The 22,732-nt window shown below is 44.6% G+C and overlaps 1 protein-coding gene across 2 annotated transcripts in view; it reads left to right on the top strand.

The window, feature by feature from the left end:
- The first annotated feature begins 17,467 nt into the window (after nt 1-17,467).
- The window catches only part of ITPR2 (inositol 1,4,5-trisphosphate receptor type 2), a 269,683-nt gene continuing 264,418 nt past the window's right edge, over nt 17,468-22,732 (top strand). For both annotated transcript variants that reach the window (XM_069806681.1, XM_069806680.1), the window contains exon 1: nt 17,468-17,763. In XM_069806681.1, the coding sequence (XP_069662782.1) occupies nt 17,672-17,763 (92 nt within the window). In that variant the 5' untranslated portion in view covers nt 17,468-17,671. The remainder of the gene's footprint in view (nt 17,764-22,732) is intronic.

Below are 22,732 nucleotides of genomic sequence, written 5' to 3'. Positions count from 1 at the left end.
CGCCAGTGAACGCTTCCAGCTGGATTCAGAGGACAGGAAATGATTTAGTGAAAGGTTTTTGGTGACAATTAACAGAATTCCTGCTGATAACTTTTTTTTTGTCCTCTCCCTCAGAATATTTTTACAGCAAGCCCTAAGTCATTGCGGAGTGGCACTGGAGGTGGGTGGTTACAAATATTTGATGAGTGTGTCATGGAGTGGCTTTTATTTTTGTTGAAAATATGATTTTTTTTTTAATCTACATCTCTTTAGTACTCTACTTGGTGATCAGAGCAGCATAAAAAATTATTTTTCTTACCAGATGGTCGTACCCTAAAAACCAGCCCAAACTGGCCTCAAGCAAAGGAGAGCTATTGTCAAAGTAACCTAAGGAAAGAGTAAGGTTGTCCAAGAGTCTCCCAGTAGGGAGAATCAGGGAAGTAATTTATGCTTATCAGGAGTGCTCCAACTGCATTGTAAACTGCTCATTTTGCCAGGAACAGCAAGGGGCTCAACTTTGGGGATTACAAGGTAGTGTCAACCTTGGAGCATATGTTTAAAAAGAACAAAAACAATTTCTGTAATGTATTCTTGTGTAAGGCATCTCTCTTGTAAAGAGGGAAAATGAAATATTTATTTGCAGTCACACAGGATTACCTGTGTCAAAGAAAGGAAAATACTGGTGTTGGATGTGCTCCCTCAAAAAACTTTTAAGAGTTGTCTTGGATGCAATGTTGGAAACCAAGTATCTTTCCTTAGAGCTTGGTCGTCTTCAGACGTAAGGTTTTGTTTCTCACTGTGGGTGAAAAAACAGAATCTGAAATCCTTGGTATTGGTGGTTCTCTTAGAAAAGGAGGAGGAAAACAATTTTTTTTTTTTAAAAGTGGATGGGACACATGAGAATTAATCAGCTCTGTTTTCAGTAGATAAATTATAGTTCAGGAAATTAAATTATAAGTGAGATGGATATTTGTCCTTGGGAATTTGACACCTGTGAACAAAAACATTTATTTTGAGAGCTTAAGGAGCTACTGTAGGCTTTGTGGTAGTTTTATGCCTGAAGACTTCTTTTCTCCAGCGATTTTTATTGCACTGTAGTCTCCAAACTGGGATTTATTAGAAGAGGTGAAAAATAGTGAAGTTAGTATTATAAGATGGATCAGGCTTTTCTGCTGGATTGTTCGTATTGTCAGTGACTCTTGTAATGAAGTGCTACGTGGGAAAATGGCCTTTCATTGTCTGTGCAGTTAGTAGAGTGCAGGCAAACTGCTTTTATCTGCTTTGGAGTTGGTTTGAATACTGACAGCTTGGATCTTTGATCTGCTGTAGCCTGGCCAGTGGTTTTGCCTGTGCAGGAGCAAGCCCAGGAGCAGGGAATGGAGAGGGAAAACTCCAGTGGTCACATAGGATGGAAAACAGGCAAGTGATGAGACCATGGAAACTACACTAAGGAAGTGTAGGAAAAACAGACAGAGACTGGAAGAGTCAAACATGGCAGTGGTACAGCAGAGGCTGTGGTCCTACTCTGTACTTCTGTAACTTTTATCCTGAGACAACTTGGGCTTCAGCTTGAAAAAAGTGTTTTCTTTCTAAGTATACAGTGATTTAAATAATACTGGCTGCTTGTACCTGGGGAACAAAATGCCTTATAAAATTAAGCTAGCTTTTGAACCTCAGAAACTATCTTGTAAAAATTCCCTCTGTGCTTTTACAGAAGTTCTGTGCTCACCTTCCCTTCCCCCACCTGAGTATAGACAGATGAAGAAGAGTCGAAGTCTTGCTGTGTCGCTAACTGTGGTTTTGGTTTTGAATGCCACGGTCCGATTAAAGTCTACCTGTGTCTCCTTGATACGGATTAGCGTCAGCCCCATTACAGCACCTTCCGTGAGAAACGGCGAGCACCGCCGTTCTGCCTCACCAACGCACCGTAGAGCATGGGCACGTGAGAGACCCCCACCTCGTGTCCAGGCAGGGCTAATACGAGGACTGACTGGCTAAATTCAGAGGTGGGCGACCTGATGGGAGCTGTGGGCTGGAGCGGGCCAGGCATGTGCTGAGCAAGCAGCACCCGCTGTTCCCCTTTCTCCTCGCCCTGCAGCACAGCTGGGGAGCTCCCAGAGATCCCCAAGCAATCTTTAGATGGTTATTATTAAAACAAATGGTGGAGTTGCTTCTGTCAGGCCATCAGGATGTAAATCCTGAGCACTTCCACTAGGCCAAACTGCTGCTGGGCAGGTTTTGGGAACTGTAAACGTGTGCTGCCCCAAACCAAACCCAGGGGCTCCGTGCTCGCCTGTGGGTAGCTGGAAGTAGAACAAGTCTACAAATGACTGTATGCAGCACGGCTAATCCAGGCACTGCTCACAGGACGAAATGACTCTGAAAACCATGCAGTGGCTCACAGCTTTGAAGAGAACCTGCTGGCGGATGAGGGAAGGACCTGTCCTTACCCAAGCCAGAAACCTCAACCCCAGCACGGCAGAAACCAAATCCCTCGGTCCCCCGGTTTGCCGGCTTTCAAGAGCTGTGCTTGTCGAGGAGCCGCTCTGCGGCAGGGTAACCATGCAGTGCTTTCATCGCCCCTTTTTTAAAGGAGGCTGATGATGTCGCGTCCTCCCTCTTGGCTCGGTGCAGCTGGAAGAAGAAGATGAGTTGGCAAAGCCAGCAGCTGCTTGAAGTGCTCCAGACCTGTCTATGCACATCCTTGCTCCCAGATTCCTAGGGTTTCCGGAGCAGCTGAGCCAGAATGCTGAAAAAGCTTTCTTTTTAATCTCTCGATCTTTACTCTGTGTGGTTTTGCCAGTGCAGGTAAAACAGAGGTGCACACTCCATGCTCTGCGTGTACCAGTGTTTCCACCAAGGTAAACAAGAGATAGTCTAGGTAATTACAGTGAACGATCTGAGCGAAACATCTTGTCTCTACAGCTGGTTCATGTGACACAGGAGCAGGCAGGGCAGGCAAACTTGCCCTGCCAGGATATCAGCAGTGCTGCTCCTTATTCAGACAACAAGAAATGAGATTCATCAGTCTTTGCTCCAGCTAAATTCCAACTTGAGTGTGAAGGAAAGTTTTGTCTGACTGAGGTTTGCTGGGAGTGGTGGTAGGGATCACTGTGCTTTCAGAGATCCATTTTGTATACACATCCTAAATTCATGAGGCATTTCTTCCCACAGCACAGCCAAGGCTTCAGGTTTGGTTCAGGAGCTGGCAGGCCACAGCCCTTGGCGTCACTTTTCTCACTTGTGGTGTTACAGGCAATGATGAGACACTCCAGTGTTTGCTCTGGTCCAGCCCTTGGAATAGGACATCACCTTCAGTAAGCCCCAAAGAGAAGGCTCTACTGTGGGAAGCACTTCTTATGCAGTTGAAAATCTGTGGGTTTGTTGTTTTGGTTTTTTTTTTAAGCAAGGGGACAACCCAGCTGTGAAAACCAGCAGGATTACATGATATTATGGAGAGCAGAATTTGGCATGCAGGTTACAAAGCAGTCTGAATCCCAGTGCATGAAAATGTTCAACAGTACTGCAGAGCCTGACTGCTTCTTTCCAGGCTTCAGCTGGGGCTGAGGGCAAATCCCAGGGACAATTCAGTCCACTAGTAGCAGTGAGACTCTCTCTCCATATATATATATATATATAGTATGTGTGTGTTTTAATTGGGTTGGAATTTCTTTGGGTAAGTTAAGATGACAATAGTTGACTTTGCCTTGTAAGCTGCATGCCAAACTTTGTAGCTTGCTTTATAAACTTAGCCTTTCTAAGCAAGTTAAATGGATTTAAGACCAGAATTGTTAAAACCAGTTAAAGTTTAGCCATGTTCTTCATTAGTGACAGGAATGCAAGAATGGTGACACCAGCTCAGACTGCTGGTTCATGGGACTCAGTATCCTCTCCCCCAGCAATGGCCAGAGGTGGATGCCTGAGGAGAAGCAAGAACAAGGTATGTATGCAGTGATGCTTCCTCCAGCCAATTCAGGACATCCATGAGCTGGATAAGACGTCTCAGTTTACAGCAATTTTTGGTTGATTTCTGTGAACTTTCCCAGGCTCCCCATGAACCTATGTAAACTTTTGGCAATGCACCACATCTTGGGGGAAGGAGATCCACAGATGCGCTGCCTGTTGCCAAAGGACCATGTGCCTTTGCTTTATTCTGTGTGTGGCTCCTTTCTGTGGCTTCGCTCTGCACCTCTTAGTTGCTCTAGCACAGAGGGGCAAACATCAGTTCCTGGAAACTCTCCTCATGCCAGGCCTGATGTGGCCGACTATTGGACAATATTTGCACACTTAGTGTTGTGTCTTTTATTGTGGTGGGTTTGGGGGTTTTTGTTTGTTGTTAATGGACGCTGATTTACCACTGTTGCCTGTCTCTGAACCTTTTCATGTTCTAATATATCATTTTTGAGCAGAGGGACAGAAGTGTACCCCTATGTGAGGTCTGGGCCAACCTTAGGTTTATGCAGTGGAATACAGCCACTGTCTGGTTTGCTCCTTATTTTTCTTCTAATAGGAAAAGAGTGTCAACCCTTAACAACCCCTGCACCACTTTGTTACTGAGCACTGGGACTTGTTAGGGGATCTGGAAAGGACATTCCCTCTTTTCCAAGGGTTTAGCTGCCTACTGTCCAGGGTAGCTCCCTCGCAGGAGCAATTTGAGGAAAGGCTGGAAGAAACCTCATCTGTCTCATCGCCCCAGGACAAACAGAAGTTGGAGGGGATTCCTGTTTCTAGACACCTCAGCCTGTAATTTTGGACTGGTGAGAGACAGACCAGCTTGTGGGAGCTGGGAAGGAGGAGGGGGCTTCATTTTGAAGCAGTCCTTGGAACGTTTTTTTAAGAGGTTTCTTATATATGTCTGCATGTGTAGGACTCTCATCTGTTGAGCGGGTAGCAAATAAATGTAATAGAGCATCAGGAATGCAGTTATTTGGACCTTAGGAATATTCATTCGGAATATTCACCAGCTGGGAGTTAGAGATTTCTTTCTCTCCCTCTTTTTCCCATGTTTAAGGCCAGGTGTTTTGGGGTAGACTGGGCAGCAAATCTGAGGCAGAGGCTGGAAGCCGGCTCCTCAAATGCAGTGGTGAAAGTGGTGAGTGGCGTAGGAGACTTACTACAGAGACTTACAGTTCTTTTAGAAGATGTGCAGCAGTTAGAAACAAATGTTTTTGAATGATTATCAATAAATGCTGCAAAAAAAGTGCCACAAGCCAAATTATTTTCCACTCCAAGTCATATTTGCTTCACTTTTTTCTTGTCTGTAATCCAAGCCGTGACTAGCAATGCCTTCCTCTCCCAAATAACTGTCACATAAATATAATTTTGAAGCTTCTTAAAGAGCAGTTGCAGCTTGCCTATCCTGCCTGCCATCGCCTTCGTGCAGGTTTGGAGTTGTTGTCTTACCCCCAGTGCTCTTGTGAGGAAGCGCAGAGGTGAGTCCTTTGTGGACGTGGAAATGGTATTGCTCTGCAGGTCTAGTCGTGAGGACCTGTGCTGCAGAGCTGGTGGGCTGGGATGCAAACACTGGTCCCAGGAGTGCAATTGTCAGCAGTGGGTTTGTTGCATCTCGCTGCAGGAGTCCAAGCAATAAGGACGTAAGGGACATCGCTCTGGTTTTGGCCTTGTCTGCCCCTTGGTTTCCATAGCTATGGAGTGAAAGTGGTCTCATGCACACAGATTTGGGAGGAAAAAAACCCTACGAAACACTTTCGTATCAGTAAACAGAAAATAATGTGGAAAAGGCTAGAGTTACATTTACTCTTGTTTTGGAGACTGGGGACCTTCAGGCATCACAACACCCCTCGGGGGGTGATACTAAAAAATAAATTAGTAACCTCATTTTGCAGCAATTACTAGCTCTGTCTTTGGGGAATTTTAGTTCAAGCTCTTTGCAGTGGTGTTACAATGCATAATTATATGACTTGAGGTGCAGTTAGATAGATGCAAATCATCTGGGTATGCTATCTCTCCATTTAATCAGTGATTTGTTTGCCATTTGGGTACAGAAAATACTTTATTTAAAAATGAGTTGAATATACTTCCAGTAAGAACATCAGTGGGAAATAATGCAATGCAGCTGCTTTGCTACTAGTCAAGAGCATCCAAGACCCCCCTGGTGTACTTCATTTACTCTGAGCTTTATGCAATACACAGTCAGCTAATTCTACACACAATATAAACCATACATGATTACTCATGTTCTCCGTTTAAGGTCTTTCCCATTAATCTTTTATCTTCATTAGAAACACATAAGCTGGCTCCTTTATTTGCTGGTGTTCCCCTTAATTTGAATCCTCCTTTTTGTTTTGGGGGATATCTCTTTGCCATTAATGTTGTCATATGTTACTGATACACTGTTTTGTTTCTGAAAATCAGCATAAGAATTTTGTAGCAAGTTCACGGATTTTGATCAGGGAACACAAATTATCCCTTTTGCAGCCAGTAAACCGATGTGTGATGATGTGAAGAAATTTGTCAGCAGATGAGGCTGTGTATGTGCACGCATGTGGGTGTCTGGGGTAGACCAGTGGGCACCACACCCTGATGAGCAACCAGAATAAAAGCCCATTGAAAATGGTAAAAATTCTTCTGCATTTCAGGGACTAAACAATATGTGCACTTGACCACCAATTTTTCGTTATTCTTTCCTAGCCCTTACCTGAGATCGCATGTAAAGGCTAAATTGCCGCCTAGTCTGTTTGCACGATGTCCAGCACACTGGGGTCCTAATGATTGACAAGGGCTCCGAGGTACTACAGCACTATGAAGAATAAATACCAATTATTAGTCTGGCATCTGAAGAAAAGCAACAACTTTCCTTTCTCTGCACAGTAACCTATGATTTCTTTTTACAGAGAGGGGAGGGATGTGCGTACCTGCCAGTACACTGCAAACACCGCAGTCCTCGAAGTCCCATCTGAGCCAATGCTGCACCTCCCACATGGCGGAGGTCATTCTCTGCCACGTGTGTGACAGCCTTTCAGGAGGGTTTGCCACCTTGTAATATAAGCTCTCTGAATTTAAGCATCAAAAAAAGTATCATACTTCATGCTAGCTGTAAAAATCAAAATGAAAACTCGTAACACAATATAAACCACAGCAATCCCGGCACTCCTCCTGTGGTTCTGCCCCACACACGTAACTTGGTGGGGGAATGTTTGCTGTGGAGGAACATCCTGTCCCCGACCTGCCATAGCCTGCTCCTTCTGGGCTGTCTGCCTCATTCTGCAGGGTTTCTGAGCATTTGTTTTGATGAATAGACACTGCAACTGGATGTGGATGATCTGTGGTAAGAACACTATTAATTTGAATTTTTCTGTAGAGGACTACACCAGTCAGTCAAGTTTGCATTCTCTCTTTCCATGGGATGAGTTTAAAACAAAACCTCCCCCTTGTTGTATCCCTGGGGTTTAAAGTACAAGATCCAGTTGCTCTCCTAGTGCCAGAACTTCTTGGTGGTTTGAGCTCCAACTTGGGACTTGGAGACACCACCACTGTGCCTTGCCCCTGCCTTTGGAGACATCATGTAATGCTCCCTTCAATTGTGTTTAAGATTCAGATAGGAACCTCTCAGACTTTTCAAAGGTAGCTAGGCAGGTTAAGCACTGGTGTCTCATTGTTCTCTGCAAGTGCTTCAACAGCTCAGCTGGTTCTCAGAAGAAATAAATCTTCCTAAATGCCTGCTTCTCAGTGACTAAATTAATTCATAAATCTCTTCTTGGATATCTCAGTTCTTCCATTCCTCACCTGTGCTGTACCCTACTCGGGTAATACTTAGCTTTCCCACATGGAGTTTGTCAAGATGTGTTCGTTAATGTGGTGCTTATGGAGTTTGTCAAGATGTGTTCGTTAATGTGGTGCTTATGGAGTTTGTCAAGATGTGTTCGTTAATGTGGTGCTTATGTACTATGGGAATGGGGGATAAACCAGTTTTTCAGATGCGATAGCCAAGAGGAAACTTTATCAGAATACACTGAAAGATTCTGGCTGCTGGGGAAGGGCTTCTTTTCTCCACTGCTTCCCAAATCCTCTGTGCTCCATGATGTTCACAGGTGGTCTGCATGAGCCAGGGGCTGAAAAGGAAAAAGGATGGACATCAGGAAGCAGCAGCAGCAGACGTTACCTGTCCCTGCTATGAGGATGGAGTGGCTTTGCAGCTGTTGAAGAGATTGAAAAGAGGAGATAAACAAAGGTAATGGGTAGGAAGAGACGAACAAGGATTAAATGAAAGCTTGGGGTGCAGCTGTGTTGCACATTAGCAGTGGCTTGGCAGCATGTACTGGGAGGGAGGGGTCGGTTCACCACAGTATTGGCATGCTGCAGAAATGTTGGTTTAGTTTTGCTTTTTTGTGTATTACTGTAGCAGAAACGACATCAAGGATGAACCACATCATCTGCCACCTTCACAGTCCTGGAGAGTGGCTCAGCAGTATCTTCACTCCGCTCCATTCTGCTGCGTTGGTGGAAGCCGTTGCCTGTTCCCCTTTTGCTTTCTCAGACAGCTGCCATGTGGCCCCAGCCGGCAGAGATGCAGTTCAGGGGATTTCTCGAGGCTCTGGTTGCCACAGGAAGCATGTTTTTCTTCTAGTTGTCAGAGAGCAAATCGTACTGTGATGAGAAAATTTATAGAAATCAGCATTTTTTTCCTTTCAGGACTTCTTTTTGCCTTTACACTCTAATTTTCTCATTAAAATGTTATATCTCTAGTAAATCTGTGGGTGAATCTCCATCCAGCCTGTGCACTGATATGATCCAGGCCCGCTCCATATATATCTTGTGAGCACGTTCTTAGCACTTGCAGCTATTGAATAACAAGTATGCAACAAGTGTGATAGTCTCTGTATATTTATGTCCCTGCCACTGAAAAAGATAGCAGTTCCCACAGGTGGAGCCAGGGTTGTGAAACAGAGGTGCTAATTGTGCTGATGTCAGATAGCAGGCTTGACTTTTATGTTTCCCATCTCTTTTCAACCAGCAAGTCAATGTTACTGCAGCGCACTGAGGAGAAAATGCCAACTGTGGTGCTAAAGGTATCTATATGCCTTTTTAAATTTTGTTCTTGTTAGCTAATTCCAACAGTTTCTTTGCCTATGGACATGTTAACCATATGCATTTCTTCTGTGCCTTTTAAACAATCCCCCACTTCACTAGTAGAATAACTTACCTGCTGCTAACTTTTCCTCTTTCAGATTGACAAAATGGAAGCCATGGGTAATGATTCTTCTTTTTTAATGCATTCCTGTGCAGTTGCCTACAGATTAGTTAAAAATCTAATTTCCTAAACATGTCTATATTTCTAAGTTCAACTACTATTAAGATGCAAAGCATCTTGCAAGAGCTACTGAGAAATAGGAGGTTATTTCAGTGATTTAGTTTTTGTATGTATTGAAACAGGGATTTCTTTAAGTATGCACATCACTTTTCTATTTCCATTATGATGCTAGAGGATATGAAATTTTATGTCTCAGCCTTCCAGGTTTCATCTGTGTTATGCTAACTTTTAAAGTATTTAAGGAAGACATCCAAATGAGGATCATATTTAAAAAAAAAAAAACAGAACCCAAACAAAAACCCCGCAACTCCTCAGGGACAAGGCATGAACTTAATGCAGTCTTTCTTTGGTATAATCTGTTTTGTGACTCATGACTTACACCATTAGTACAATGTCAAATATTGACGTGTGGTGGGGGACAGAGGTAAATGCAAGTGGCATTCCTAAATGAAAACAGTTCAGGCATTTCCATGTAATTAGTACGCAGGCTTTTTTTTTAAGTTCCAGGTAAATTTAGCAGTTCGGGATTCAACGTGCTTTTAGACAAGATTTTTGTTTCAATATACTGTATTCTGGACCAGTAGGAAGAGAGAAACTCCAATCTGGGGATCCAAATGTGCAGTAGTGTTTTGGTGATGTCCATAATTCCGTATTAATTTAAAAAAAAAGTTTCTAATGAATCCATTCTTATTCAAGCTCTTATTTTCTGGGCACAACTGGGCTGAGATGACAGAAATCCAATGAGAACATCTCCCATATAGGGCACTTTCTTCATCTAGGCATGAAATCAGTTTGAGATATTGCTGGTATGAACCTCAAATCTTGGTCCATACTTGGCCTCAAAGATATTTTCTGCCTACTTGGAATCCCAGCCCCATCATTTGGTTGTGCTAATTAAATCATTCCATAATGTCCTGGAAAGTAACCTGCATTTGGGACAGGTAAGAGTGGAAGAGACTTTGGAAGGATCCAACCCAGAAGCACCAATGCTGATCAGAAGTGAGGGCATGGTGGGCTGAGACTGTCAAAGAATTTCTTGTACCTCCCTATCAAGTAGTTCTCTAGGCACAGTAATCAACAGAAAAAAAAATCCTTCCTGATCTCTATTTTTCCCTTCCCAAAACATTCCTGAGAGACATCAGATATTTGGTGTTGTGCTTTTAGAGTGGGGTGAGTGAGAGGAGTTACTTCAGCTGGGTTTTAATGCCTCCAGACTTCCCTAAATGACTTCTCTGGAAATGCAGTGCCAACTACTGTTGGCAAGCCTGTTGACTTGAGTTCACCTTCCTAACATGTTATTTGCAGTCTATTTTACCCATCTGAAAGCTAGAATAGGCCCAGGGTGAAGATGTGGGGCCCCTGCTTTCACAAGGCAAGACTGGGTCTCCTGAGAAAATCTGGTTTTTCCAGCCGTCATTGTTGCCTGAACGCAGCTGTATCCTTGGAGGTGCGCTCACCAGCAAGTAGTCTTGCCCATCAGAAAGGGCAGTGCGCTTCATCCTGAAGTTAAAAATGCTAGCGTGGCCCAGGAAGGGTGGGCCTGGTGACAGCTGCTTCAGCAAAACTAATTGCAATTTTCTTTCCCCTCTGATAATTTGTAAAGTGGTTAAAAAAAAAAAAAGAAAGAAAAAGCTGGCACAGCCCCCCCTTTTTTTTATTTTCTAAAGAGTAACATGGTCAGTATGCTAGTGAAAGGAGACATTTCCTGCAAAAAAGCAGTGTTTAATTTTGAAAAAGCTTTTCAATAAGAAAAAAAAAAATATCAAAAAAACATCAAAAGCACAAGGCTTTTTAAGCAGTCCTAAAGCGTAAAGCTTCCACAGGTTAAGTGGGAAAAAAAAAAAACCCAAACCAACCAAACAAAAGAAGATTCAGAGCTTAAGAGAGGCAGGGAGGTACTCCTCAGGTATGCTTTTCAAGCTCCATGATTGCAATTAAATTGCAGCTATACTGCAATTACAGAGATTTTTCACTTTTTTTAATGTTAGCCATATTCTTTAGGAATACTAACTCCTGCTACTTTATCCAGCTTGCAAATATAACTGCATTTTTAGGCTTCTTACAAGAGCTCTTGTTTTTCTTGGACTTTCTTACGGAAATTTTTGCAAAACTTCTGTAATTTTTTTTATTCCAAAATTAAGATAATGAGCTTCAGTGAGATATATATCAATCAAAATGTTCATCATTGCTTGTATGGTTTAATGTATAATTATTTTAAAGAACTGCTGTATATGAACTATACTGTATCCCCACTGTAACCACTGCCACAGGGCCAGCTGGTAATGTGGTATTAATGACATGACTCAAAACACAATTGCTTTGTAATTACAGTCACCATACTCTACAGGTCCACTGATTCTTCTGTTGCATAGGTCATGGTTAGAGGTGGACTAGGACTGAAAAGGAAGCTATTTTTTTCATTACCTTCTATGAAGATGATTCAGTTTTTTCCCTGCGTTTTCAGGTTTAAACCTTCCGAAGTCTCATGACAGCCAACAGAAGAGAAAATACAAACAAGGTATGTCTGTCTCTCTATTTTGTAGGGAAAGGCTTCGTTTTTAGGCAGCCAAGCAGAAAAGAAAACCCAGGAGACGCTGCCTGATTAATAAGTCTGGGGGGGCTGGCAGGGAGTTCTGCAAGGTTGAAAGCAAACTTGGTGTAACCGTTGGCACTTGTTCCACGTAGGAATAGTAAGTTCATTTTTGTGCGCTTCCTGATGCTTGCTCTGTGGTTGCGAGCTGATAGAAGGCAACGCTTCAACTTCCTGAATCCTCCAAATAAAGCATCCTTTCTATATAGAAGTTTTCAAAGAAAGGCACATTGTACTTTCTGCTTTGGTCGAGTTTTCGTATTTGGCTCTTTGAATGAACAACTTTGGTCGTTAAACAGTTGGAAACTTATTTCAAAAGGCTTGAATGTATCGCAAGGAAAAATAGCTTCACTTGAATGGCTTGGAGCTGCTCTCAGAAGTTTATTTACATAGCTGTTGTATTGTGCCACAGTTTGAAGGGCGTCCAGGCTTCTTCTTTAATCTAAACTCTTTTTACTTAAATAATTAATTCACAAATAAATTCAGTTTTCATTATTTCTAAGTTGCTTTGTTTCAAGAGATTATTATAGCAAACCAGAGATTATTTAAATATACTTGAATTAATACATATATTTGCTCTTGTAAATTCAGATGTAGTGAACAGCAAGTCAGCCAGTCCCCGTCCGTGCATGCATGCCATAATGCGAATGAGTGTGCCTGGATAGTGAGGGTGCAAAGCTCATATCCATGCCCTAGTGAAACCCCTAAAAGATCACTGGTGAGAGCTGTTAATTTTCAGGGCCACCTCTAATGTTGAGAAAAACGTGTTTCCCTCCAGTAGAAAGTCCTTTATCTAGGTGTTACGAATTTAGCTAGAATTTCCTGTTCCTACTAAGCCAGGTTGAATAAAGTGGGTAGGCCAGCACTGAATGCTCCATGTTCTGGTTTTCTCATTCTCAATCAAATAATGACGCTTATTTTGCATGATTCACTACACTCCTGCTTTATTATGTTACTAAATCACATTTATCTCTGTCAGGCCTCTTTTTCCCCAGGGTACTCTGGGGTTTTTTTTGTAACCAGATGCTTAATATTTTGTATGGCACCAATACCAACATGTTGTTTAAAACAACATCAGTAAAGAGTTAACTCCCACGATGAGAAAAAAGGCAAAATGAGTCCCCACAGCTATCTATCAAGAAATCATCTAGTACTCTGACGTTTGCTATAGGCAAAATAAAACAAAGCACTACCAGCAATAAATCAATTCTTGTGTGCGGGTATTGTCAAAATAAGCTGTTCTGGCGCTCTCTGATCCAACTTGTAGGCCAAGTAATGCCGTCTTTTATACATCCAAGTGTTTTGAAATGCCGTTGTGCTCGGGGAAGAGCTAGGCTGTCTCAAATATTAATATCCACAAGGTAATGGGCGTCTCCTGCTTGTGTGGGAAACTACATTAGGTGCCTTTAAAAGCCAGGCCTTCCTCAAGTAAGATGTTAATTGTGCATTGCTCGAGATAAGTATATTAAAAATATTCCAGCTACAGATGGGCTTTAAAATCAGAGTTGGATTTTAAATATCAAAATGTCTGGAATGGTCTGATCTTTCTTCTCCCCGCCCCCCACTCCCATTAGAAAGGTGAGAAACAAGCCCAAGGCCTTGGGTCCAAACTTTCATATACTTGCATGCTTAAGCTCTGGGGTGCCTGCCTGGATTTTGGCCTGGACCCATCTATATCTATTGTATTAAAACAGTTAAAGGCATTCTTCTCTTCCCCCTTTGCCCTTGCAGCTGGAATGCACTATCCTCTGCTCTCATGAAAACAAACATCAATGCTGCCTGTTGTATAAGCCTCTAACTGGTCTGGTTTGCTTCCACTGAAGTGGCCGATATATCTGTAACTTCATACAAGAGGTAGGTTGTATAGGTGGGGGATTAAAGTCTTTCCAATCAGAAAATTTTCAAATCCATAAAACCCCTCAACTTCTGTCAGGAGCCTCCCCTGTTTAGACAAGATGAGCAGGAAATTCAGACATCTTCCTAAGACATGAGGGGTGGAAAAAGAGCAAGAATATGATGACAGCAGCCGATGTACTTGATGAGTTTTTTGAGTCTGAGGTCAGTCCAATATTGTGTATTTTCACATCCGAAGTGGATGCTCAATTCTGCAATGGGGTGTTTCTATTGACCTCTCTGTGGATAAACTGCTTCTCTTCTATGCCTCAGCACTGGAATGAACATCGAAACCTAGGACGTAGAAATCATGGTAAAATTCCCCTGTATTAAAATACTGCCACATACTTTTATATAGAGATCTAATTTTAGAATACCACTGCAATCATCACTAGCAATATTTTCTTTTCTGAAAATAAGAAATAGACTAGAAAGGAAAGTTGAGTTAGAATGACTTCTTCACTTCTACAACATACAGGGTAATATGTGCACTGGGGCAGTCTGTCAGCACTAGCTGATGATTTCTGCATCTGGGTCCTGTTTCGTGGTGAAGCCTGTATTCCTAGCTTTGGAACAAAAGATTACCAGAGATAACTGATGGAAAACATATTCCAGTTATTGACTAAGCAGCCTCACCTTCACCCTGCAGCTAATTGCAAGGTTAAAAACTGTAGTAAAAATACCCATATTTATGAACCAATTTGGTTTATTTCTGCTCCAGATAAATGAAGCAATATTCCATTACCATCTCTGACCATGCTTTATTTTTTTCTATGTATACTTGTTATGACAAAATCTCTTTCATTTTAATTAAATTTTTTTAGATACTATCTTCATGAAACTAGCACTCAGAGAGGCACAATCATTATTTCTAACAGAAGAGGGTTAATGCTTGTTAAAAATGTTAGAGGAGCACTCATCTCTACTTAAGTTTTCTGCCTGCAAGGAGAGGATCAGCAAGGGTTCCTCAGATCTGCTTTTCCAGGGCGATGTTCATACCAATTTAAAACGTGGCCTACAAAAGCCGGTAAGTGCTTGCTTATTTTCAGCGTACAAATAATCTGGTAACTTCAATGAGATTGTTGGACTGTTTCAAGGAGACAGGTTTAAAATGAAGTGTTCTCTTAAATACTTGACTGCCTTTGGGATTTGACCTTTACGTTTTTCACAAAAACGCTGATTTCATACGACTCATTTCTAGTTAATAGCCGTCACTGCTCGGAACTGGATTGAGATTTCCAGTTCTTTTCATATAGATCACTAGAGAGCTGGGAGGTGGTAACAGCTTTCAGCTGCTGGCACACTCCAGCCTGAGCCAAGATGAACAAGCCTAGAAACGAAGGAGAATGCAGCCTGTGCCTTGATTTCCCTTGGGGGGAAAAGAGGCAAAGATGACTGCAAGTGTAGGACTTCTATCAGTTCGAGCTTTGCCACACAGCAAGCAAATGCTAAATGTTTTCTAAAGTGACCCGAATTAACCTCCTTGTAATGCCAAAGCACGCGGGCCCCTTTCAGTTGCCCACGCGCAGGCAGAGCTGTCAAGGGCGTAGTGGTGCTGCTTCCCTGCTGACAACCTACTGGGATGGATGTCTCGGGTATCTGGCCCCAGTAACCTATGTTTAGGCAACGGTGTTGAACCTTCCTGGCTGTGAATGGTCCCAAATGGGGATTTGCTCCCAGGCATACAAAGGACAGGCAGACTTGCTGCTCGGCCAAGTTCTGAAGTCTATCCTCAGGAAAACTCCCACTGATCTAAGGCATGCCAGGATTTCATTTACTGCTGGGAAACATGAAACCTCCTTGGCTAAAGTATCTTAATTAGGCTGTTAAAGCCTGGTATAAAGTGGCTGAGATAAACAGGGTCAGGAGGGCAAAGGATATTGTCAATACACTGTGAAGCCTTTGCTGCTCAGCCCTGGTTTCAAACTGTCCAGAACCACGTTTTTGTGAAATAAAACGCCTGAAGCCTCTGTGTGGTGGCTCCTGGGAGAGACCCCGGGTTGATGCTTTTCACTTGGTCAGCATGTGGGCAGGGAGTCTCAGCTTCTCTCCCCCTTCAGTGCCTTGTGCTACTCAGACTTTCAGTTTCTAATTCTGGTATGTTTTAATTTCGTCCAACTTTGGGATTTAATATGTGTGCTTGGGGCAGTTCAAAACACCTCATCTTGGTTTTCCTGTCCAGGGGGTGGTTCCAGAACAAGGGCTCGGGTGCCCATTCTCTTCATATTTCTTTTCCAGAAATGTTTTAATAATTGTGGTTACTCTACCAAATTCTTTCAGTTCAGTCTTCTAAAGTGTCAGATCAAGGGCCTGCGTATGTATGCATACATAATCAGAATGCAAGCACAGATCTTTGGTGGTGTCTTTGTATCCTGGTGGGTACAAGAGACAAATCTAAAATATTCACCGTAAAAGAGCAAAAGAGGGAACTCTAGAATGGCATCACACTTTTTTCTGTACATCTTGATGGTAAAACTTTTTTTCACTTTGAAGACTCGGCATTTCTGATGTCAAGAATTTATGCTCAGAACAAGTGAGAAGGCTGCAAGCTGTGGATGTGGGAAATTAAATGCAAGTGTGAAACTCTCAGTTTATTACTCACTTCCACCAGTCTGCACATTCCTGCAACTAGAATCATATTCTTGCTGTTTAAGAGCTAGTATTTGATCAGGCTCTTAGAACTGGGTGAGTTGTTGTTTTTTTTTTCCAATCCAAACAATCTGTTGGAAAAATGCAATGTGTAACCAGTACTACTGCTGAGTTTGCCTGTAATTAGGAGAGGTGGGGAGGCAAAATACAGCTGAAAAATCAGAAAAAGTGGAAATACTTTGATTCTTAAAACCGTTGGTGGAAATTACACTTTCGTCTAAAGAACGCACAGTGTTTTTGAGAATAAGAACCCCACGCTGGCGCTAGCCTTTCCTTTGAACTGAACACTTCCATCCACCGACGGACGCGTCGTTTTGCGGGCTGGCACGGGGTCTTGGGCAGTGATCCGAAGCAGCGTGGATTTGCACAGCCCCGTGGGAGCCCCTTCGGCCACCCAGGTGTGGGCTGCAGCTTGGCTTCCAGTGGGCTGGGGGGGGGGTAGCGCTTGCAGCCCCCCGCTCTGGGGAGGCTGCGGTGTCCCCCCTTTCCTCGGCAGAAAAGTCTTCCCGAGCGCTCTCTAGTTCCAGGGTGTTTTTTTTGTTAACTTGGTGGCAATTTTCTTTTGGAAGTGTGTGTTGTGGGAATTCCTGCACGGGGTTGCAGCATGGTTTGCTTCTGATTTAAAAGAAAAAGTAAGAAGGACTTGTGGTTCCTGAAGTTTGTAAGCCACAACATCGAGGGTGACGCGGGCTGGCGATTAAACTAAGCGTAGCGGGACTCGAGGCCTCTTGGCAGAGGCGGCGGCAACGGGGCAGGGCCGCCATCCCACCCGCCGCTTCGGCTCTTCCCTCAGCGCCCCCGTCCCGCTGCTTCTTCCCTCGGGCTACGGCCCCAACCCCGCGCCCGAGGGCGGCGGGTTATCGCCGGGCCGCAGGCGATTCCTGAGGCGTTTCACCGGGGTCTCTCCACAGCACCTCTCCCGCCTGGCGGGGCAGCAAAGCCGGCCCTGACCCGCCGGCCGAGGCACGGCCTCGCTGTGCGGGGGTTGCGACCCCCTGCCCGAGGGGGGGTGGCGGCGGCGGGGCGGAGCGGAGCGGGGCGGCCCCGGGAGGCGGAGGCGGAGGCGGGCCGGGCCGGGCCGGGCCGTGGCGGTGCGCGGAGGGCAGCGGCGCCGCGATCATGTCAGCCCGCGCCGCGCCACAGGGGCCGCGCTGAGCGCCCGGCCCGGCCCGCCCTCGCCGCGCCTCGTCTCTTCGGCCTCCCCCCCCCCCGGATCGGTTTGGTTTTATTTTTTATTTGGTTTTTTTTTGAGGGGGAGGAGTGCGAAATCCGGCTGAAAATGAGCCAAAATGTCTGAGAAAATGTCCAGCTTTCTGTACATCGGGGACATCGTGTCCCTGTACGCCGAGGGCTCTGTCAACGGGTTCATCAGCACGCTGGGGTGAGTGAGGGGCCGGGGCTGGGGGGGCGGTGGGGGTGTGTGGGGTGGCGGGGTGTGTGGGGTGGCGGGCCGGGCCGTGCCGTGCCGTGCCCGCTGCGGGGTGCCGACCCGCGGGCAGCGCCGGCTGCAGCACAGGAAGCGGCCGGCGGCGGAGAGGGGAAAGTAGGAAGTGATGAGCGGGGGAGAAGGGAGGAATGAGGGAACTTCTCGCCCGGGCCCGGGGTCAGCGGGGCCCGGACGGCGGCGGTACCGGCGGGACGGAGCGGGGCGGGCAGGCGGCGGCGCCCGGCGGCGGCGGCTCCGCGTGGGGCTGCACCGCGCTCCGCGCTCCCCGCTCGGCTCCTGCCGGGGCTGCGCCGCCGGGCCAGCCCAAACCGGAATACCCGGCGTTTGCCAGAGCCCGCTCTGTGGAAGGAACCCTCTGCTGTACCCAAAGGCGTTAATACAGTCCTGATTTATAGCTAACTTATTATTTTTTGGGGGGGGAGGGGAGGAGGAGAGCTTTATTTTATTGCACGTCTGAGAATTTTTGACAAAGACGCGGAGGACAAAACCTTTGCTTTCTTGCACGCCGTCGTAATCAGCTCGTCAAACGTGTCTCCCTTCACTTCTGGTTTGCGTTTGCCTGAAGCCTTATCTGCGGTTGGTGACGATCAGATATTTAGAATCAGATATTTAATTTCATGGGCATGCTTTTTCCATGAGCTCTGCTTTCACTTTGTGGAGTGGAAAGACATAGTTTAGCTGTGGCTACTTCACTGAACTACTCCTGCTTGCTTCAGCTTTTTACTAACCTTGACTGCTTCAAATCACCTTTTTGGAATCCAGGACAGAAAATGACAGTGGATGATAATAGGAATAAATTGATGTCTGTCTTTAAACCATCACATCATTTGGTCCCGAGGGTGCAGTGGCACTTTCCCTCTGATGTTCGTAGGAGAGCTGCAGTAGTTTCACTGACTTTGCGGCATGTCCAAAGTAAGCATGTCCTTAAACCTTTGTCAATGGAAGCGTCTCCTGCACTGCACGAATTGTAGTGATCCAATTGACAAGGCAGCTCAAACTCTAGTTAAATACCAGCATTATTTGCTGCTTAAACGTTAGCAGTACCTTCAGGATAACAGTTAAACTTGCTAAGGCTGATCCACTGCTAATTAACGTGTGCCTAGGTATCACTCCTGTGTGTTGTATTAGGTTCCCTGTGTTCTGAGATCTCTTCTATGGGGGACTGTAGGGTGAAGTAAGGGCAGTATTAAAATGCAAACAGTGATCATCTAAGTTACTTGGTGTGGTACTGTTAACTGGAACAAAGCTGGCTTTCAAGGCCCTTTATATTTTTTTTTTTTTATCTTATTATTGCTATCCTTGCTGTTCACTCATTTAATCTGTTGACAAGTGTTTTTCCATGGTTTGTTCCTCTATTTGCTAATTTTGCGCCTTCTCTGTCCCTGACTCTCTATTTTGTCTCACATCTCCTTTTGTTTTGCTGACTCTTGTAATTTTAAATCCTGTCTGAAAACGTTTGCTTTCTGCAACTGTTGATCACTGGATATTGTTTCTTATTCTTGTAACCCCAGCATTTCTTTTTTGTTGGCATAACTTGTTGTTGAGTTATTTAGCTTTGTTGTTCTGTGTCATTGCTGTGTTCTCTTATCTGGGGGAAGCTAAATTTGCTGTACTTTTACTTTTCTTTATGTTGAGAAACGTTCCTCATTTCTGAGAACACCTGCTTGTCTAGTGTCATAGACATTTCTGCTGTGACTGGTGCTTGGTACAACTGTGTGTCGCTTGAATATGTGTTGGCATTCCTGTGTCGCAGTCTTCAGACTGCTGATCCTCCCCTCTTCCTTGGAGTTAGGGCAGGACATTTACCCCCGGTTTTACAGATGGGAAGCCAAGACCAAAGCTTGCCTAAGGCACATGGGAGCTCTTTACCAGGAGAAATAATTGAACTCAAGCCAACACGCTAACTAACACTCTATCCAGGCTCTCTTTTACCTAGCTAACCCAGCTCAAGAAGACTACCTGGGATGAGACAGGACTCCTGTGTGTGTCTCTCCTTCAGCGACAGGCCAGGAATTCAAGAATGCTGATGTAGCTCTGTTAGTTCTTCAATACAGCTTTTCTGTGCCCTGCTCCCTGCCATGGTAAAGGCAGCCACCGAGCCAGGAGGCTGGAGTTGAGGAGCTGAAGGCCTTGAAGGAAATGTGAAGTCACCAGTGGAAAACTCCCATGTCTACTAAATGGGAATGCTGACCCCTCTGCTGGTGGTACAAGAGCTTGGACTGAAATTTAAAATTGTGATGCCAAGTCATGTTATCTGTGCCAGCTATTGCAATTACTGCCTTTGGACCGGTTGCAGCAACGCAAGAGGCAGAAAAACCAACTGTATTTTCAGGGAAAAAGTTTGCCCAGCTGCACATTTGGTGTCCAACCATTGCTAAACTCCTGCATCTTCTGTATTTCTGCAGGTTCTCTCTTTGCAAACATCTGAAAAGGGGTGGCCTTGTCTACCAGAGGTGCCTCTTGGTGAGGACAAAGTGGGGTAGGAGTGGGAATGATTGCTTGCTTGCTTCATTTGACTGATGTGGGTCCTTGTTTTATTGCTCTTGCCTGTATTGCTCAGGGTGCTGTTTTGAAGGGTGCTGGGCAAACGAACTTGTCACTTACACTGTTGAGTCCATATAGAGTCTCATGTGGTTGCAAGAACTTGAAATCCAGCTCAGGTCTAGTAACTCTGCAGCAGGGAGAGAGTCCTGTTTATTTTAAGCTGTCAAAGTCTAATTGTTTCTTAAACAAAGCGTGAGTGAGACCATTCTATAAATAAGATAAAAAAGCACACAGCGCCTCTCCAAGCAGGGGAGGTCTGTCACATCAGTGGACCTTATTCCTTGAAGAGTTGAATGAGCTCAGCAGTTTAGTTTTGAGGGAGATTTCTAAGCAAAGGCTGTTTCATGGGCTTTAGAATATTTTTTGCTCACTTGCTAGTGCAGAAATTTTCACGTGCTCGGTTTCCCCAGGAAACTTAAAGCTCACAGAAAGATGCAGCTGAGCTATTCAGATCAAGTGTAGCTTGAGGTTAATATCTACTATAACCTGAGTGTGGAAATCTTCCTGTTGCGCAGTTTAGGAGGTCCTAACTTCCTTGTTTAGGAGATGGGGGATCCGTGCTTCTTGGCCCTGTGTCCAGGTGAGTGAGTTGAGTGGTGCTGGGTGAAGGCAGGAGTGGCCTTCCACCTCCCCCTACAAAAAGGGTTTGAGAATCGCTGGAACAACGAGATTCTGTAAATAGGACCCAAAAGGCTGGGGCACTTCTGTGAGCTGGAAGAAACCTGTGCTCCTGTCCGTGTCTCTGAACTGTTTCTCTACTATAAACAGCTGTTGGATGTGAGCGTGAGGGCTCTGCTTTCAGATTTGATCCTTCTTAGTCAGAAGAGGAAACTGAACCTCTCTTCCGCATCTGGGGTTAGCACTGAAGCATGGGATGGGGGCAGGGACGGGGAGGTCGGGCAGCGCTGCTCCAAATTCTTCCTCCTGTATCCATGCATTAAAAGAGAGCGGTTGTGCTCAGTTTTTGAAGAAGAGGGATAACCGCCTGTCTCCATGAGGATGTTCCAGGCTGTGGATCCCAAGGGGAGAGGGGCACCTCTGGGTAATGGTACAGGAGAGGGGTTTAGGGCTCAGCATTCTCCGTTGGCTGCTGCAGGTGTTTGGATACTTGAGGTACTGAGAGTCTAAGCAATCCCCTGCTCTTTTTTTCTGCTTGGCTTTGGGCTTTTTCTAGGTTTGGATGCTAAGGAGCTGATGATGTGTAATCTGGTTTTTCCAATCTCAAGGCTCTCTGAGCTTTCCCCCTGCCCCTTCCTTTTTAAGAAGGAGGATGCTTTTGAATGTATAAACTGATAGTCTTGCAATTTAGTACAGAAAAGGAAATGTTAGGAAAAAGGAATTTACATCCACGGGTAGCTTTCTGCCATTTCAAGATATATTTGGTACTGGATTATGGAACTGTAGTAATAATGTGGGTTTTTTTCCCCACTTTTGAGCTTTTAGTGTGTTTTGGCTTCTGTGCAATTGGAGGCTTTACGTCCCACAGGAGGCATGTGGCAGAGCTAGGCAATGAATCTAGGTATCTTAAGTTGTCCCAGACCAGCATCTGAACCTTGAGACCACCTTCCCCAATATTTTGGCTGTAAATGTTGGCAATGATGTATGCTGGGAATTAGAGCTGCTATTAATCACCTATCGGTACAATGAGGGGAAGAAAGTATTCTCAGTGGGAGAGGCGGGGGAAAAAAGTAAGTAACAACAACGGCAACATCAGCCGTTGGAAAGTTTGACGATAGGCCTGTTAGTCACCATCAGTAGCTGCATACCTGTCTCACCTCCATAAACGCGCTTCTGTGCCATGGCAGCAAGAAACCTCATGGAAAGTAATTAATGGAGCATGCAGCAGGAGCTGCCTGCTAGGTAATATATGGCCATGGATGGTGAGGGGTGCTGAGACTTATTTCTAATTAGCAGCAGAAAGTGTGTTGTCAAGTATGTGGACTTGTTTTCTTGAGTTTAATGTTGATTTTTCTTGAACAACTTCTCTTAATTTGTGGAAGTGCTTGCCAGAACTTTCTTGCTTGCTGGAACTTTCTTATTTGAAATGAGTATCACACTTTCATTCAGGCTCCTTCACTGGGCTTTTGTGCATAATTTGTCTTATTGAAGTTGGACTTCACACACAGATTGAGTCAGTCATGCTTTGTGAAGAGACAAGATTAAGTAGAAAGTGCTTATGGAACAGCATAAATCAAAATATTCCAAATACAACAAAGGCTAAAATGTGGCATCTTGGTGGCCTCAGGAATTGTGCTAAGAGAAAAGATGCAGTGACTGATGATGCTTGTAACACACCAATGTACTATTTTCATCAATGCACTTTTTTTTTTTTTTTTACACTTCTCTCCTACTGTCTGAA

The sequence above is a fragment of the Haliaeetus albicilla genome, chromosome 19 (genome assembly GCF_947461875.1).
Source record: "Haliaeetus albicilla chromosome 19, bHalAlb1.1, whole genome shotgun sequence".
In the NCBI taxonomy this organism is placed as follows: Eukaryota; Metazoa; Chordata; class Aves; order Accipitriformes; family Accipitridae; genus Haliaeetus; species Haliaeetus albicilla.
This window is presented reverse-complemented; position numbering and strand designations above follow the sequence as displayed.